The 19,889-nt window shown below is 37.3% G+C and overlaps 1 protein-coding gene and 3 long non-coding RNA genes across 6 annotated transcripts; 3 read left to right on the plus strand and 1 right to left on the minus strand.

Annotated features, from left to right (window-relative positions):
• The first annotated feature begins 1,747 nt into the window (after positions 1–1,747).
• Positions 1,748–2,593, plus strand: LOC125200644. The gene is made up of 2 exons (XR_007172743.1): positions 1,748–1,980; positions 2,234–2,593. It is a non-coding gene; the product is annotated as an uncharacterized LOC125200644 (long non-coding RNA).
• An 8,311-nt stretch (positions 2,594–10,904) lies between these two features.
• LOC125200922 lies at positions 10,905–13,098 on the minus strand. Its single transcript, XR_007172807.1, has 3 exons — positions 13,011–13,098; positions 11,664–11,724; positions 10,905–11,131 (listed from the first exon to the last, which is right to left on the minus strand). It is a non-coding gene; the product is annotated as an uncharacterized LOC125200922 (long non-coding RNA).
• On the plus strand, positions 13,010–13,683 carry LOC125200933. Its single transcript, XR_007172810.1, has 2 exons — positions 13,010–13,132; positions 13,236–13,683. It is a non-coding gene; the product is annotated as an uncharacterized LOC125200933 (long non-coding RNA).
• Positions 13,684–15,816: 2,133 nt separating this feature from the next.
• On the plus strand, positions 15,817–19,649 carry LOC125200904 (mitochondrial inner membrane protease ATP23-like). Of its 3 annotated transcripts, XM_048098737.1 has the most exons (7): positions 15,817–16,049; positions 16,185–16,306; positions 16,547–16,684; positions 16,848–16,931; positions 17,027–17,055; positions 17,216–17,296; positions 19,175–19,258. In XM_048098737.1, exons 1-6 carry the CDS (start codon positions 15,926–15,928, stop codon positions 17,253–17,255), a joined length of 537 nt encoding a protein of 178 aa, XP_047954694.1. In that variant the 5' UTR covers positions 15,817–15,925; the 3' UTR covers positions 17,256–17,296; positions 19,175–19,258. The 3 variants fall into 3 exon arrangements, with proteins under 3 accessions (XP_047954694.1, XP_047954703.1, XP_047954685.1); XM_048098746.1 differs by lacking the exon at positions 19,175–19,258 and having other exon boundaries at positions 15,818–16,049; positions 17,027–17,092; positions 17,216–17,276; XM_048098728.1 differs by lacking the exons at positions 17,027–17,055; positions 17,216–17,296 and having other exon boundaries at positions 15,824–16,049; positions 19,175–19,649.
• The last annotated feature ends 240 nt before the right edge of the window (positions 19,650–19,889 follow it).

Here is a 19,889-nt window from a genome sequence, read left to right on the forward strand (position 1 = left end):
CATTTAAGTCTTCCTAGATAGCGATCGCCATTATTATTATACCCTAAAATGGCGGGTCGTTACAAGGGAACTCTCTGACCCAAGGCATCAGTGGTATGAAAATATAAGAGCGAACGATCCTAACATCTCTGGTGAGGAATGAGTGATCGAGCGAATCCAACAGTTAGTGAAGTTAGAGGCTATCTTGACAAACTGACAAGCCGATTAGATAGAAGAAGGGAAGGGGAAGATTGGGAGACTCTAGGTTCTTGGATTGACCTCAATCTTGTGGGGATGGCTACTAGAAAATGAACCAGTTTTATGCATTTATGTGTCAATGTGTTTTATTATATGTCTTTGTATGTTTTCTTTGTCTAAGTCCTTTAGTTTCTAGGTCTAGTAGTTTGAGTGTTTTTCTATTTGAGTAGAGTCGGTTAAAGGGAAACCATGCATTGAAACTTGCCTTATTCCTTTTTCTTGTCTTTATACTTGAGGACAAGTATGGTTTAAGTGTGAGCAGTTTGATAAGGCTCGTTTCATGCATTGGTTTAGGGTTAAAATTCTGTGCATTTGGGGCGCTAATGTGCGTTTATGAGTTCAGGTGCGTAGTAAATCTGCTGGACCTAGTAAGTTGCTATTACCTGACCTGGCAGATGCAAAAGAGATTGAATTGAAGTAAAAATCAGAAGTCGTCGTTCGGACCTGGGAGAATCAAAGTTGGCGACAGGAGCAGAATGGAGCATGAGCATATTATTTTAAAGAGTCTTATTCAAGGGCAAAAGCGTCTAATTACCAGAGGGATACCCTAGGGATCAAAGCCTCACATATATAAAGAGCTCAACCTTGAAGAACAAGACAACCACTTCTACTCACACTCTTAGCTCAAGCTTTCGTTCCATGCTTTAGTTCCACACTTCAAATTTCTCATTTCGTTTGCTGCGCACTTGGAGATGGAGGATTCTGGCCACCGTGGTTCTCATCATCGTTATTTTGCTGCTGTGTAACACCGCCTTGTGAAGGCGAAGAAATAATATTTACTTGCTTTCATTTAGTACTTGTTGGTTTTTAAGTTTCATAACTCTAGTTCTTACTTTGATCTACTGGATTCGAACCTATTTCTCTTTATTATGGAAGTTTATGTTGGTTTCGGTTGCATATCGTTGAGTTGATGTTTATTCCTTGCTTTTAGCTTTTGTTATTATTGATTGTTGGATGTTTGGAGCTGAGATCTGTTGGTTTGTTGTTGGAGGTTGGGAATTTGCGTATGGAGATGTCTGGATTTGTTGAAACGTGGTGTATTTGAGTTGGAGTTTCGCGTATTTAGTGTTCGCTGTTTACGTTGTGCATGATTATTGTGATATCCCCAACCCAAAACATGCATGATTTTATATTATATTATATTTTTAGTTGTCATTGTATATTACAAATATTATTTGCATTAGGAAAATATTAACCAGTAGTATCAAAATGACATTTTAATTAATTATGTGAAATTATAATAGTTAAGCATGTATGTATAAGTATGCGTATATATGTACTAATTCAAATTATAAGTAGTGATTTTGTTGTATTATATAGGTGTTTTCATTTTTTTTTAACTAGATGGAGTATATTATATGTACATAGACGCCCAAATTAGAAAACTTTAAATTATCTAAACCTTAGCCATCATAATATTTTAATAAAAATATATGTATATAATAGTTAAGCATGTATAATGATACGTGGGAGTTGAGGAATGCATGTATTTTGATTAGGTGGCCTAATGTGAAGCCTCTGACTAAGCTAATTGAGGACACTTCATTATTTTGGGGATAGACTAAAAAAACGGAGGAAAAAGAAAAAAAGAAGAAGAAGAGAGGAGACGGGGAGAGGAAGGGACGGAGTGGAGAAAGGATAGAATTTGGGGAAAAAAAAATAAATATTTGAGCTTATGTTGTTAGCACCAAGGTTGAAAATTAGGAAACGGATACGAGGTTTTGTTAGATTCTTGTCATACAGGTATGTATAAATAAAATTTATTTATTTTACAAATATTGCATGATTGATTATTATATGTTATATTGAAGTGAATGTTTAGTTTATATGGTGCAATATGATGTGAATATATGATTGATGTAAGGATTTATTTATATATTGCATTGGAATTATTTGACTGTCTATATGTTAAGGATATCTAAATGATAGGATTGATATGTTTTACATATGATGTTGAAAATACATGAATCATTTGATTAAAGATGATCTCTGATAGTCTTGTCCTGGATCTGAAATCAAAGTGGACATATTGGAACCTTCGGGTCAAATCATAGTGGGACCTACGAGTCAATCATACTGGGACCTTCGGGTCAAATCATAGTGGGACCTATGGGTCAATCATATTGGGACCTTCGGGTCAATCATATTGGGACCATCGGGTCAAATCACAGTGGGACCTACGGGTCAATCATATTGGCATATTGGAAATCCCGGGCAGATACCAGGCTTGATTTGTCACAAAATAATAAATTGAGCATAGAGGCTTATACATATGGATCTGAAATTGTTTATGTGGATATTTGTAAATATAGTTTTTGGCTGGTGAAATAATTAATATGTGATTTCTTTACATTAATTTATATTTATTATTATAAATATATACGTCAGAGGGGTTGTGGTGTGTCAGTTAAAGTGGTATCAGAGTGGGGATAAAATCCCGCTGGGACTTAGCATTATTGCATATCATATGATACGTTTTGGTTATAGAGTGCATTTGAATTTGAATTATCATGAACATGTGTTACCGAGAAGAGAATGCCCTTTATTGTCCATTCATTGTAAATATATTTCATATACATGATGTATCATGTGGGGATAATCAACAAGTACATAGGTTGGTTGAACAGAAACTGCAAGAGCCAATGATGAGGCAAAGTGGTTGAAACTCTAAAGAGCTTCGAAAATTAAAATCGTTGACCTTATGAGAAAAAAAAACTGATCTTGCTGAGGATAGATATGACGTAAGAGGCCATAACATGTGTTTAATTAAATGGGGTGATACTCGGGAAGAACGTTTTGATGATGCAGTATATTTTTTTTAATTTTTTTTCCACGACGATGCGTACTATTGGTAGGAGACGGGCTATTATATAACCTTTACTACTTAGTTAGGAACAATTTTAAAGAGAGTTTATTGATAAAGTTTTCAGCCAGTTGGGGGCACTCGTCTTCATTTTAGTATTACTTTTTCACTATCTACATTTCAGAGAGAGCTATTGAAATGTTAGAAGAAATGCTTTGTATGTGTGTTATTAAATTTCAAGGTTCATTGTGCCAAGTATACACAGCTGATAGAGCTTGCGTACAATAATCAATTTCATCGCGATATTGGGATGATATCATACGAAGCATAATGTGTTAGGAAATGAAGTCCAGTTTACTCAGAGATGACATAATTAAAAATACGTTGAAAGTGACAAAATATAGACAAAAGAGTTACTACAACAAGTATTGAAAAGAGATAGAATATAAAGTGGAAAATAAAGTGTTTAGGAAATGAAGTCCAGTTTACTCAGAGATGACATAATTAAAAATACGTTGAAAGTGACAAAATATAGACAAAAGAGTTACTACAACAAGTATTGAAAAGAGATAGAATATAAAGTGGGAAATAAAGTGTTTATGCAAGTTTCATTAGAAATGAGTGATGGGATTTAGAGTGTAAAGGTAAGTCGAGTACAAGCTATATTGGACCATGTGATATTGTCGAGAGAGTTCATTGGTGTGCAGGTATACATTACCTCTAGAGTTAGCACAAATTCATAATGTTTTTCCATGTCAGTATACTTCGTCGTTATCGATCTGATCCATCACATGTTTTAAGAGATCCTAATATACAGAGTATTGAGAATATGATTAGTATAGAAGAACCAGACAATATTATAGATCGACGAGTTAAACAATTCTTGAAAAATCATTTAAATGGTTGAAGTTATCAAACGGAACCACAGAGTTAAAGAAGTGACTGAAGAAAAGATAAGAAAGAACTATCCACATTTGTTTGTGATTTAGCAATTTCATTTAGTACATCAATTAAAAGAAAATTAATTTTGCGGACAAAATTCTTAAAGAGGGGAAGAATTGTGACATCCTCAACCCAAAAATACATGATTTTATATTTTATTATATTTTTAGTTGTCATTGTATATTACAAATATTATTTGCATTAGCAAAAATATTAACTAGTAGTATCAAAATGACATTTTAATTAATTCTACAATTCTCACTTCACAAAAGAGCAGCAGAATAAGTCCTTACTAAACGACTTCGTGTATGAAGACACGAATCGTTGGGAGATCAACTTGATTGTTTAACAACATCGACTCCGATCATCACTCCATACTCTTGACGTTCAACCTGCACATTTATAAATACATGCAGGGCTGAGTACTTGGTGTACTCAGTGGACACGTGCCGAAAACAAAACATATATTATATAGTTGTCAAGCCATCACAGTAACACACGGGAGTTTTCTTAAAAGGCCCGAGCTTACTAAGTTCTTTTGTGAGCTAAAAGTTCGACTGTAGACTAGGTTCTTTCATAAATCATCGCTCATCATTCATCGTTCATCATTCATCATTCATCATTCATCACTCATCACTCATCGTTCGTCATTCATCATTCGTCGTTCATCATTCATCATTCATTCCAGTTAAGTGTCGCTCCAACGGTCACCTATCATTCCATGACAATCCAATGACAATCCATTCCATGACATTCATAAAAAAAAAACATCTATGGCATGACAACAATTTGAAAAGAATCATAGCTCCATTTTGAGAAAAGATGATTTTTCATAATTTCGCAAGTATTTGATTTATATCCACACTAGTGTGCTGGATAAAGAAAGCCCACCTGATATGCTTATTCTTCAATTCAATTATTCGCTTTGACCTCACTTTCCCTTGAGCAATTTTTCCTTTGAAAATAAATAGCGTAACACGCTAATTAGTACTTTAACTATTCCACCTTAGAAGAATGCATGCACCCTATGGCATAGCACCTATATCCTTAGTCTTGTCTCGTAGGATCTCTAGTCCTTTCTCGGGCTACACTAAGTCGTAGGATTTATTTGTCCACTTTAACTAAATTCGGAGAAGTTCAATATCTTTAAAAATAATTACTTGAGCATTTAATATGGATTCTTGGAAAATCCTTTCTTAAATCTTTTCTTTGAATTTTTCTTAAGGCCGCCCATGGCGTCGCGGGGCGACGCCGGTCGGCCCTTCGCATCTTACTTAACCATTCTTTTCCATCTTCGGAATTTTAATTAATTTATGATCAAGCATCTTAGCTGAATCTCTTAAATTAAATTCCATTCCAACAATTAAAATCTCATCAACTTTCTTTTATCAACTTGCATCGGCCCATTACTTTTATTTACTCAATTTGGCCCAAACCTTAAATAATAACATAACAACCCATTATACTTAACTCAAATGGAACATAGCCCAATAAAATAAAATTAGAACCCAATATACCCCTTCCTCCATCGATACTTCTTCCCCAATTCACTTTTTCCAATTGAAATCCCTAATCAAAACGAATGGAGAAGCAGCGGCGCCTCTTCTCCTCCGCCCAATCCCTCGGCGTCTCCGGCAAATCGCCGTCTCGCTCTCACACCCTTTGCCTTTTTTCGGTGAGCTCACGGCCGGATCGTCTTCCTCCGTCTCCGCCTACCTCTTTCTCTCTTTTCGTCGAGTCCTCTCGCCCGACGAAATCGTCGACAGAGAAGTGTCGCTCCTCCATGAGCAGTCGTCTCGTTCTACCGCCCGCGTTCGCCCCTGGTCGCTCGGCTCCCCGGTGCTCGCAGCACCGGTGCCGGAGTCCGGCGGAGGCCGTCGCTGCTCCGGAAGGCTCCTGCTACTGCTACTGCTACTGCTACTGCTACTGCTGTTCGGGCGAGACTCAAGGCGCGCCCCCCTGCCGTTCTTGCTATTTCTCCAGCGGCGTCGCCGCCTCGTTGCGATAAAGCTAAGTCTTCTTTCCCCCTAACCCCTTAATTAATCTGATTTGCTTTGTTGTTCTACTTGAAGGCAGTAGATGTTCTAAAGTTTCGATCTTGGGAAACAATTAGCTCACTGGAATGAGCTCTTGGTAGGGAGTTACTTGACATGTTTATACTCGATATTTGGGCAGTAGCTATGGTAACTGATTATTCGTTGATCCTATCGCTATGATTTGTCCTACGTGAGCATGCTGCCTATGATTCTAAGTTTTGGAAATTTCGTGGCATTCTAACGTGATGTCGAGAATGGCATCGAGGGGATTACCTCACTCGGTGAATCCTCTCGGTTTGCGGCTGTTCCCCCGCTTCACCGCTGCCTCTCCTCGCCTTCTTGCTCTTCTCGTTTCCTTGCTGCACTCCTTGATCTTGAGTGAAATTGTGGTGTCGAAAGAAGAGGGAAGGGGAAGGGAGATGAGGCTCCTTATATAGTTCTCTATTTTGGTTGTTTGTGCTGAAACTTGGGGACAAAGACTCCCATATTTGGCTGCCAGCTTCACCTCTTTCTTGGCATCATATTTCTTTACTTAATTGAGCAAGTCTTGGGGTCAAAGGCTCCTATTTTTGGGGCTGCCAGCTCATCCCTCCCTTGTGCTTATCCAATTGTATGCCATTTTGGTGTAAGTTGGGTCATACTTGCTATTTTGGAGAAGTCTCCAACCTTGAGTCTTTGTGAAGCCATTTCTAATAATCCCTTTGGTGTTAAATTCTTGCAGGATCCTTGGTGTTATTGGCTGTCAATTTTGGAGTCTTATGAGATGCCAAATTCGAGAAGGATGGGGAGGAGAAGAGAATAGAGTAGAAGATCTTGTACTGTAGAAATGTATCTTTGAAAGAAATCTCACTTATAGCTCCATGTATCCAATTCGTATAGCTTGTGTTGTACTTTGTACTAATTTATTCTCTTTTACTCATTCCAATAATTTTAATTTACAAACTTAGATTTCCTTGCACTTTAATTCCAATCGTACTTTTGTCCAAATTTTTTTTTATACTCCAAAACTAGAGCACGAAAACTCGGGGTGTTACATATATATTGCATTGGAATTATTTGACTGTCTATTTATTAAGGATATCTAAATGATAGGATTGATATGTTTTACATATGATGTTGAAAATACATGAATCATTTGTTTAAAGATGATCTGTGATAGTCTTGCCTTGGATCTGAAATCAAAGTGGACATATTGGGACTTTCGGGTCAAATCATAGTGGAACTACGGGTCAATCATACTGGGACCTTCGGGTCAAATCATAGTGGGACCTATGGGTCAATCATATTGGGACCTTCGGGTCAATCATATTGGGATCATCGGGTCAAATCACAGTGGGACCTACGGGTCAATCATATTGGCATATTGGAAATCCCGGGCAAATACCAGGCTTGATTTGTCACAGAATAATAAATTGAGCATAGAGGCTTATACATATGGATCTGAAATTGTTTATGTGGATATTTGTAAATATAGTTTTTGGCTGGTGAAATGATTAATATGTGATTTCTTTACATTAATTTATATTTGTTTATTATAAATATATGCGTCAGAGGGGTTGTGGTTTGACAATTATGGCTGTTTACTTTCTGTTTCTGCATCCTTTAGGTCTAGTAGCGTAGATCTGTTAGTTTAGGCTTTAATTTCTCGTTTTAAGTCTAGATCTAAAGTTTGCTCTGTTTTCATGGTGTTTAATACTCTGTTTTATCTGATATTCTCGTTTGATTCCCGAAGAAGATGAAGTTGTTGGTAGTTAAAACCAGATCTGCTTTATGTCAAGCACTTTTCGGCATGTACTTTACTTTTACTGCATTGTCCCCTAGACCACTGTCAGTACGATCTGCTTTCTGTCTTTTACTTTTCTACGCATGCTTTTCCAGACCCGATAGTTTAAGGAAATTTGTCTTTACTTTTCGCTTTATGCTTGTCTGTCCAAATTAGGAAAGTCCGTCTAGTTAAGTTTACTCCAGTTGTTTTAGAACTTTAAAATATCTCATTTCTCTAAGTCATGCATGTTCCGTACGCTCTCGTTTCTTAGACCCAGTAGGTAGAGTAAAGTTTTTCTATCTCTCAGACCCAGTAGTTTTAAGTTCTCGACCCAAAAAATTTCGTGGCAGCAGCCAATCCCTTTTCCCAAAACATCCTCAAATGCAGTTTCGTAACACCTTCATCCTCGTGGGATCGATCCTTTACTTCCCTGTGCTAAGTTGTAGTATAGTGGGTTGAGGTTTTTAAAGGAATAGAGTGCACCCAACGACCCCTTTCTGATAGTTTCATGATCTTCTAGCCTCTGAAGTCTAGTCGAATTTTCTGGACCTGTTAGATCGAGTGATATCACATACAGCGCAAAACTGCACGTCTACTCTAAGTCCCTTCAAAAAGGTAGAAAGAATAAAGTATAAAGTGAATAAAGTAGAGAGAATAAAGTAAGAGAGCGTAAAGTAAGAGAGAGGAAAAAGTTATCATATAAGGAAACCACTCAACTATGAAGAAACTTCCCGAAATGGTAAAATGACTCAACTATAAAGAAACGGAGGGAGTATTACGCAGGAAATGATAGTATCCTAAATCAATATAATATAATATAATATAAATAATAGTAGTAACATGTGTATTTTTGCATGAGATAATATAGTAATAGTATACATGTACGTATTTATATATATAAATTTAGATATGTGCATGTTTTTGCATAAACTAAGATTGATATACATTAAATAAATATATGTTGTACGTGGCATAACAAATGCTCATTTTAATATATTATTGTGTTGCCTAAATTTTTATAAAGGTTATACGTTTTATGTTTCATTTTTCATTTATACGTGTTTTGCTTTTAAAATACAAAATAAAATATAAGGTGAGTCACCAAATTATGCCGTCAATGTACGTGACTATATATAGATTATTTTTGTTCTTTATTTTGGAGGATGAGAATTAGGAAGGAAGAAGGGAATAAGTTTTGCTATACATATTTTTAGAAGAAAAGGAACGAAAGCTTTTAATACAAAATATGAACGGTAAAAGAACAGGAGAAGGAGAAGAATATTTAGGCTTTAGAAGGAAGAGATCGAGCTTTTGAGTAGTTTATCCATCGTAATCAGGTGTGTATAAATCACACTTTTAATTTACATATTTTATGTGATTGATTGCTATGTGTTAAATTGGAGTGAATATTTGAATTATATGATGTGAGCCCGAAATGTGTTGTTTTAAATTTTGAATTTATTTACGTTAGAAAGGGTTGAGATGTGACGTTTAAAGCTTTTACTTGAGAATGGGTTCGCTGCAGGAATTATTGGTGCAACCCGTAATTGTCTGATAGTTTGGAGAGAAGCTCAGGTTCAGAATGACATTGGTGCACGGGGTGGGAGACTTCAGTTAGAGGAAAAATGGGTGAAGCCGCGTAATCAGGGGCGGGGACACACTTGGGAGAAAGGTGGGGGCGTGGGGCTTAAGCCCTTACCCAAAATGTAATTTATTTTTTTTTCTACTTCGAAGTTCTTTTAAATTTTTGAAAAATCATCCATAGCCCTTACTAAATTAATGTTTTTGAAGACTAAATCATTATATGACAAAAAGGTTGAACTAAATCTAAAAAGAAAAATTGCAGAAAGAAATGGCTTGTTGTGTATAAATCCATCTCACATCGGATGAGTGAGGGAAGTTGGAAGGTATATATAATGTTTGTCCAACTCCAATTAGTTTGAGGTCTTTTGGGAGTGACTCAAAAACAAATTCGTGTGGGCTTGACCCATAGCGGATGTTATCAAACTAAAGTTGCAGTCGACGATCCTAACAAGTGGTATCAGAGCTCAGATGGCTATGGGTCGGGCCCGGATGAGCCCCGGTAAGGGTCAGGCCCTGAAAGACTCAGGTTAGAGTCGGCCCCTGGATGACCTAGGGACCAGGACCGGAACGACCCATGTTTGTGTTGACTATGTTCCCGATGTGGTCTCGATTTATTGCAGTCCATGATTCTAACATGGACAACAATGGTTGCCGGTGTTTGCGAAGAAGATGATTCAATTCAAAAATATAAAAAGGTGTCTCAAAAACTGGGTCAATTTAATTATAGATTTAAAATATAAGTTGAAAAACCATCTCCAAAACTGCGTTGGTTCATTTATTGTTTAAAAATAGTGGTGCTTCTTATTATTCTATTCATTTAGCCGATGGTATAACAAATGAGTACATGATGGTACTCACTCCTCCCATAGCAGATGTAACACTTTTCTTTTTAGTTTGTCTCATAAAGGATGTCGCATTTCATTTTTTTGGAAAAAGTTCCTTCTCACATCAATTATAAAATTATATTTTATCTCACTACTTAACACACAATAACATATCCTTAAATCTCGTGTCATTTCCTAAGTGAGACATCTACTATGGGACGGAGGGAGTATTAAATTGCATATTAATTTTTCTTCCAAATTCATAATCTATTTTTGATAAATTGTTACTATATTAACAAATTATATTGGGTTTAATGCATTTGTTACTATATTAACAAATTATAATGGGTTTAATGCGCATTTTATAAAGTAAAAGAGATATCAAAGAAAATGATTAAATATTGTTAGTGGAGGACGAATTAAAAAAAAAGGTAATTACTTTCTGGAACGAATAAAAATGAAAATAGTGTATGTTTTTTTATGGAACGAAAAAAATTATATACTTTGTAGTAGTTATGAGACATATATAGTCAGCCCCTACTAGGATATTTTTCTGCGTCCGCCCCTGCTCGGAATGGTGTGCTAAAATGCAATATAGATGTCACGACCGCACTTTGCTAGGGATAGCAAAGCCAGGAAACCGTGACTAGGGGTGGGAAATAAGAAGAGGGGAATAGAAAGGGGATAAACAATGACTAAATATTCACTTAGAATTAAAGGGCAAACAATTTCAAATCAATTCTTAATCACCAGAACTTGAATGAAAATCTTACATTTTAATAACTAATTATCAGAGTAACAGTCGATGTCATCTAGAACCTTAGTACGCAGCGGAATGAACACGGTCACATGTATGGAGACATGCACCGCCGAGAGCCTCTACTTAAAATAAAAGGAAAATCATAACTCTGCTCAGCATTCTCCACCGTCACTGCTCAACCTACACATTTAGAAATATATGCAGGGCTGAGTATAAAAATACTCAGTGAACACATTTCCGAAATATACATACATAAAATGAAAATATTGTCATGCCATCACAGTAACACTCGAGGGTTTTCTCTTAAAAGGCCCGAGCTTACTAAATTCTTTGTGAGCTAAAGTTCGACTGATCAGTCTAAGTTCTTTATGTACTTTTGCCATATCTAAACACCAAGTGCCATGGAGATGGTGCTCTCCCACGGTCACCTACATCTTTCTCCAGCCGGGGAGATGGCCACCTCCCAACGGCCTCCACTATATCATCTTTGTGCCGTGGAAGGTGGCCACCTTCCAACGGTCACCTGTGTACACTAATCCGAGTAGGGACACCACCCTCACTCGGACCCGAATTCGATTCTTACGTTCCAACCAAACAGATAGGCATAAAATAAATCATTTATGGCAAGACAACACCATTTACATAAGCAACAAACATAGATTCACATTTTCATATTTTCATCCACATTAGTATGTAGGATAGAAAAGTTCACCTCGTTCGTTTAATTTCTTTAACTTGAATTTCTCGCTCCGACCTTAACTTGCGGAGATAACCTTTTTGAAAACATCACAATATAAAATAAAATACTAATCAAACTTCAAGAAATTCTTAAACTTTTATAGGAATGCATGCCTCATAATTAATGCCTTATATTATTTCACTTGTCTTTAAGCAATTTCTAAAACTCATATTATTTGATGCTTCTTCTTCCACTATTCTCGGGTTTCGACTAAATTGGATCTATGTCTCTTTTACTTTGAAAATTTACTCTTAAGCAATACGCTGAAATAGTTCAAAAGATCAATTATTTAGCTTAGTTACACAATTAGAAGAAATCAAAATATTAATTGAACCTTAATATAAAACTTAGGGCTAAAATTCAATATTATATTTTCTACCAAATGATATCATTTTTACAATTGGCCAAGACTCCCTTTTATTTTCAGCCCAAAAAAACTACGTCTATTCACCCACCTTATATCCCCACTTTAAAAGTAGTGAACCCAACTATTATAACTCAAAAAGAGGCCCAACTTCTTCCTCAATAATTAAAAGAAAAGGAACCCATAATTAAAAGTAAAAGGCCCAAATTAAATTAATTGGGAAGAGGCCCAATTTGAAATACTCCCTTCCTCCACAATCGTCCCCTCCCTATCTCTCTCATTTTCATTTTCCCCAAATTAGAGACAAATCCCTAAATTTCGTCGTCTGCCTCCTCACTCCACCAGAATCGATGCCCCACTCCCCTCTCCTCTCTCGGACCTGTTCACGCCGCCGCCGCCGCCGCTGCTGCGCGTGCGGTGGCTCGCTGTCGCACCTCCGTCTCCTCATCGCCTGAGCTCTGCCTCAGCCGTTGCCCTCTCTCTCGAATCTGCCGCTGCCGCCGACCCTGTCCGCCGCCGCCGTCCGCCGCCGCCGTCCGCCGCCGCCTACGGCGGTGTCTCTCTCTCTCTCCTTCTGATTCTCCCTCTCTCTTCCCCACTCCCTCTTCCTCTCTCGGCGCTGCTCACGCCATCGTCGTACGCTTGCTGTCGGACAGCCCCGAATCAATATCCAGCAGCCCCGACTGAGCTCGAAACAACCTCGCCGGTATCCGGCAGCCCCCGAACCATTCAAAGCAACCCCGAACTCAACTCGATCACACCCGAACCAGCCCCGAAACGCAAGATAAGTTCTCGCACTCAAATTATGTTCTTTTCGTAGTTCATTTAGTTACATAGGGGTGTTCAATTCGTTGTGTTCGGTTCATTGTTGATTGTTATTGATTGAATTACTTGGGTGAGAGTTGGTGGATGATATGCTATGTATAAACATGATCAAAAGGGGAAGGGTTTTATACCTCAAAACACGATATTGAAAGGAGTAGTTTCCTTGGACTTGGCAGGCTCGTCTCTATGATTTGGAATGCTTATTAGAAGAGAATTAGGCAGCACCCTTGAACTCTCGATTTCTCCGTGAATGGTTGGTATTGGAAACGAGAGCTCTTCTACTTCTCTTCCTTCCTCTCGGCTCTCTCTCTCTTTCTGTTTGGGATTTGCAGAAAGTGATTGTGAATTATGTGCAGGAGCTGGAGTGTAATCAAGCAGCTAAGTGCCTTGAGGGGAAGGAGAGTAATCAAGCAGCAGCTACGTGCCTTAAAGGGAAGGAAAGTAATCAAGCAGGAAGTGAAGGAGTGGATCAAGCAGGAGGTGGAACAGTTACGTGGCTTGAGGGGGGATGAGAGTCATCAGGAGGAAGAAGAAGGAAGGAGGAGGTGGAGGAGCAATAAACAAGAATTAATTTAGTTATTTGGGTATTCCATGAATGGGTTCCAAAATTTTTGAAGTGGGTTGGGATTTAACTTATAGGCCCACATATGTACACCATTTTATTTCTTGTATTCCATTTCATAGTTTTTAGAGATGTATCCCGGTAGTTAGACTTGCAAAATAAAATTTTTGGTTGACTATGTTTCTCACTTATGTATAACCTTAATTATTTACTAGAATTATAATAACTTATTTTATTCTTTAGTTTGAAATTTTCGGCTAAACATTTAATGTCATTTCGAGAATAATAAAAATAAACGAGGTGTTACATTCTACCCACCTTAACAAGACGATAAAGGTCGGGATGTTACAATAGATGCCGTTGTTCGCGAGCCAAAGTAAAGTTGGATGTGGGGCGGTTGTTTGAGATTTTGAAGGGACGGTGGTAGCGGTGATGAGTGGACTGGAAAGAAGGGTGGCTGACTCATCTATGGCCGAGCTCCTTAGCTTGAGAGAGGTGTTGAGTTGGGTCAAAAGAAAGGGATGGAATGAGATAGAGTTTGAGATGGATGCCCAAATGGTAGTAATTGCGGTAACGGGTTTATGGAAGGATGAATCTAGAGCTGCCCAAGGTTTACCGAACCGGCGGTTACGGTTCCGAACCGAAACCGCGAAAAATATGCCGAACCGAAACCGTGAATTTTAGAACCGTGGTTCGGTTCAGGTTCCAAATTTTTCGAACCGAAACCGCGACCGAACCGCCGGTTCCGGACGGTTCCGAACCGGCGGTTTCACGGTTCCGAACCGCCAACGCAATGATAATTTAAACATAGTTAATCCTTATATTAAAACTATACTCCATTAAATAAAACATTGCTGAATGATCCGGTTTATGAGTTTTATACTCTTATATAAATAACTTTCGTTTTTAGATTTGGTAATATCCGTAGAAACAATAATGTGGGACAAAATTTTGTAGCAAAAATAACGTTATAATACTATTTGGTAAAATTGGATGGTAAAAACATAAGATAAAAGATAATAAAACAAAAATAACTAAATTACAAGATGGAGTCTATGTTGTATGGTTTATTGTAATAACTTTATAATACTATTTCCGATTTTATTAATTAACACATTTTTTTACGTATGGAATCTATGAGTATGGATAATTATTAATAAATATTTATCCAACATTTTTAAATAAACTTAGAAGAATTGATTACTTTAAATAAAGTATAATAAATTAACATTGGTTAATGTTGTAGTCTTCAAAATTGATTAGTTGAGTCTTCAAAATTGATTGGTTGACGGTGGGCGATGGTTGCACTATTCAAAATTGATTGCATAAAACACCATTTCTTTTATTTTTATTTATTTATTTATTCTTAAGTGTTGATTTTAAATTCAAATTGAATCTCATTTCTCTCTATTTTTATCTATATTAAATACTCCTCTTTATCCTTACTTACACTCACCTCATTTTAGTGTTAACAAGAATTTCTCTCTTCAATCTCTCAATTTAAACTATCCATTTCCTTGTTCCAATTTATTTTATAATTTCAAACTATATGGCAAAAAAAAAATTAACGGAAAAAACCGTGAAACCGCGAAACCGAACCTAAACCGCTACGAACCGTCCGAAAACCGGCGGTTCCGAACCGAAACCGAAACCGCCGGTTTTTGAACCGAAATCGAAACCGTGAAACAGCCTCACGGTTCGGTTCCGATTCCATATTTCCCAAAACCGGAACCGCCGGTTCATGAACCGTGAGCAGGTCTAGATGAATCTATCTTTGAGGCAGTAAAGAAGATTGTCGTCAACTTTTGAAAGATGTCTCTGGATCCTCTATGAGGTTCGCATGGTCATCAGCAATTTCATTAATGTTGCCCACACGCTTGCTCGAGCATCAGATTCTGTAGTTGAGGTCAAGTTTTGATTGAATTGCATTGCAATTTTTATTCATGTAAAAAAAAATACACCCTCCGTCTCATAAAAATAAGGACACTTTTTCTCGTCTGTCCCATGAAATTATCATATTTCCATTTTGTGGAAAGTTCTCGCATACTCATTACCATTACCAATATACATCAATTTATTTACAACTCATAACATTATGACTCCACTATTAAGCAATAGCAATAACGTGGTTTCTACTATTCACTAATTCTATTTTTATTTTCTTTTTTTATCTTTCATACTTTATCAATTATATATTAATTTTTTTTTTCGTATTTTAAAGCTTGGTCGCATTTTCTTTAATTTAGTTCACATCGTAAAAGCACTGGAGAATAAAATTATAATCTATCTTGAAAATAATTTAATCCATCAATATATATTAATTTTTTTTTCCGTATTTTAAAGCTTGGTCGCATTTTCTTTAATTTAGTTCACATCGTAAAAGCACTGGAGAATAAAATTATAATCTATCTTGAAAATAATTTTATCCCTTATGAATCAATTGAAAAGGAAATACTGAGCTTCAATAATCTAATTAAAGATTTGATGGCGCGTGCTACTAGGAATAATGCTCAGCCAACTTCAGGCGGTGGTTGCGTCCCTTCCGCCGCTCCCGGCGGCGGCTTGCCGATGACCGAATGCGAGAAGATGATCCGACGAAGTCTCAGAGGTATAATTCCTTTCAATTTAATGTTTCTTCTTTTCAAAGATGAAACCTTTTTAACTCGAAGCTCACATTTCCAATTTAGGGTTTAGGGTTTAAGGCTCTAGAGCCACACTTATCGCCGTTGCTGTATATTTTTAGATCCCAAGGTGAAATTTCTGAGGGAGAAACTGGAGAAATCGGGGTGTGGTGTTGGAAGCAATTTCATTAAGGGATACAACTGTGAAGAAGCCATAGCCGGTGGATATAATAGGGCTGAAGGGGTAATTCAGCGATTGTCTGTTGCTTTTTGCTTAATTCAAGACCTCAAGTTCGAATTTTGGAAACCTGAATCACCAATGTAAATATGTTACTGTATCATTTTTTTGGATGGTTACTTGCACTTTATTACTGTATCAACTCTTATTGGAAGAAAAATTAAATTAAAAAAGAATTTGGTTTGATGATGTAGCCAGCAGTAATTGGAAATTATTTGAGTTATTCATTTTGTGCAATTGAACTAGGTAGTGGTATGTTGTAATCATTTGTTAATACAAGACCAAGTTACCCAAGTGGTTATTCATGAGCTGATTCATGCATATGACGATTGTCGAGCTGCAAACTTGGACTGGGCAAACTGTGCTCATCATGCCTGCGCCGAGGTTAGGCTCTGCGAGATATTGCCTGTTTTCTTATTGTAACTTCTTTATAATTATTGATGCAATCTTCAGAAAGTGAAGGGGTGTTATTTGATCTCTAAGGGTTCGGTCATTGTGGTATTCTTTTGATGATCATATATGGTTGCTATATTTTCTATTGGAGCAGATTCGAGCTGCTCATCTCAGTGGTGATTGCCATTACAAAAGAGAGTTAGTTCGTGGTTTTCTAAAGCTAAGAGGTCATGAGCAAGTGAGTTTTGACTTGCACTAAGTCCTGTATTTTATTTTCTGTTTCATTTTTCTTTAAGATTGAACAAAAGTGCTCTGGATTCTTTAATTTGGCAGGATAGTAGAAATGAACCAGAAATTAACAAGTAACGAAATAGCGTCACTGTAATTATGTGTTGTCAGGTTATTTAATAATGAGTTATGTCCTCAGTGAATTAAACAGCCTTAGTTCATCAATTCCGATATGTTCTTTATGGCATTTGGCTTTTGAACTTTCATCAGTTTGATGTAGGATATGGTTTGTAGGGCTCATAATTTGTTTATGGGGTGTATTAATGGTCATTAGCCAAAGTCCCTACCTTGAGACTGACTCTCTATCCCAATCAGGTAAGTAAACCCAAGGAGTTTAATTTAACATGCCAAGTTATAAGAAATATTGAATCGTGAGAGGAGTGGACCAAGTTCATACCTTTCTCCATTACTTCTTGCATCTTTGTTTGTGTGCTTTATGTTTGCCATTTTCTCTTAAATGTGCTGAATGGTATATGAAACTATCTTGGTAAGTATTAAGTAACATGCACTCGCACTTAGGAAGTTTTGTCATTATTTTTATGTAAGTGGAGTTTTCATCAAAGTGTTCAGTTTCTACTACTTTGGCTACAATTGTCAGAGACCTTTGTATAGCTTTTGACACTTTATATTAACACGGATGCACATCTTTTTTTAATGTTGGCAAGGAGTTAAAGATCGATCTGCATTTAGTTTATTAATTGTTTATTGTTAGCAAGAGTCTTGTTCTTGGTGGAGTCTTAGAGATAGAGTTATCTTTAAGAGTTTTAGTCAAGTTGGAGTCTTTTATAATTTTATAGATAGAGCTTTGTTCCTACTGTAGAAGTGTACACAAAATTAGTCTTCGTTTGCTATTTTTCCTAGTTCAGTTTTATCATGGTAGTTCGATTTGTTCTTTGTTCCTTGTGTTATTTCCTGCTTTCTCCCATTTAACATGCTGGTTGTGCTATATGCTTTTTATGCCGATATCTTGTCAAATGCATTCGTTGTTTAATGGATCGAAGACGTCGGTTGAGATCCATATTTAGAAATGTGGGCAGCCCACCCACTATCTGCGACCGCATGCTGCGGCACCTTGACGCATAGTCCAACCATCTGCCCCCACCACTGTTTGCGTCAGTTGTACCGTCCATGCCCTTACCTGTATTAATTTCAATAAACAGAGCAGCAAGTGTGCCGCCATCATTACCAATCGTAATTGGAGAAAGCACCACTTTATCATTCACATCCTGATGTTCCATCTACCGTGCTTGTGCCATCAGCTCAACCTGCTGTAGTGACGTCCACATCCGTTGCGCCAGCACACATGCTTCGAGTTCTAGTCAGCCACGAATATCCATCACCACAGCCCCTGCTCCCGCCCTTGCCACAGCATCAGCCACTACAGCCAATGACACTCGTTCCACAGTCCACACCATATTGTTTCTGTTCATTGTCCAGTAACCATTTTTGCGCCAAGGTTGTTCGCCAACACTGCTTGTTGTTGTAGCTATTCACCACAGTCACAGCTCCCGCCCTTAACCCTTCCACCACCTCCATCGTCTCTTCCGCTGCAGCATTCTTCTCCATTGATCTCCTTATGATAGCCCGCCGCCCCTCCTTTCGGTTTCTAGTGAAGCCTCGCTAATCTAGGGTACTGCCCCATTTAGCCTAACTGACTTTTCCGTGTTTCCACACCTTGACTCATGTCTATAAGCATGAACATAGCCCCCTTTGGTTGGTTTCAACTCCGACCTTCCGACCTTGTGGGGCAAGGCTGTTTCAACAATGGAAGTATTAATATCTATATGCATTTAGTTTATTACTAATTGTTTATTGTTAGCAAGAGCCTTGTTAGAGGTCGAGTAATTGAGATATAGTGATTTTTTTGTTTAATTCAAGTTGGAGTAATTTGTGGTCTTATGAATAGGGCTTTGTTCCCTACTGTTGATGTATCGTTTGTTTTTTTTTTGTTACTTTAGTTTTATCGATGTACTTTGGTTTAATCTCTGTTCCTTGTGCATTTTCCCGCGTTCTCCTATTTATCATCCCAATTGTGCGATAAGCTTCTTATGCTGATATCTAGCACTAGACGAGAGATCCAAGTCAGAATTGATATGGATTGTTGCTATGATTATGATATATTACTACTTAGCTTCGTGCGTTAGTTTTTTTTAACATGATTTCTAAAGTCTGTGTGTCTGATGCTGATGCTAGGAATGTGTTCGGCGGAGAGTAATGCAATCCCTCGCTTCAAACCCGAACTGCTCAGAAACAGCAGCAAAGGATGCGATGGAAGCTGTTTGGAATATTTGCTATAATGATACACAGCCCTTTGATACAGTTCCTTGAAAATGCAGGTGGAGCTCTCTCTTTATCAGATACTAATAATTACATTCTTGCATAGCTATTCGATTTAAGCTCGAAGGAGATGGAGATGGAGATGGAGAAGGTTTCCTCTACTATCCACATAACTTCACTTGTAGAATTTTTAGTTTTGGGTTTCCCTTGAAAAAATTTATCCAGCAGGTGTATTGGTTAAGAATATTGGAATTTTGAAATTATTCAGCTGGTGTATGATTAAGACTCTTGGAAATTTTGAAATAAACTTTCTGACTGATATTGAATTGCAGTCGTGAGAGTTGCTCATTGAATAAATAAGTTCTTGAATGGAGAGTGCCATTTTATTTCATGATATAATCTCTAACCTACTATTGCTCCTTCGGAATACATTACAACTGATGGCAGATATTAATTGTACAACAATGTACTTATGTACCTCACGAAAATATAATCTAGCTTTAACCAAATTTCATGTCATGTAGTATTATAGATAGTTAACACTATTCAGTTGTGGGTTATTGATACTATAACTATAGGAGTGCTGGAACAGTGTGTGAGTTCTTCTCTCCCCTTTTCACTTTCAAATTTC

The sequence above is a fragment of the Salvia hispanica genome, chromosome 1, assembly GCF_023119035.1.
Source record: "Salvia hispanica cultivar TCC Black 2014 chromosome 1, UniMelb_Shisp_WGS_1.0, whole genome shotgun sequence".
Lineage (NCBI taxonomy): Eukaryota > Viridiplantae > Streptophyta > Magnoliopsida > Lamiales > Lamiaceae > Salvia > Salvia hispanica.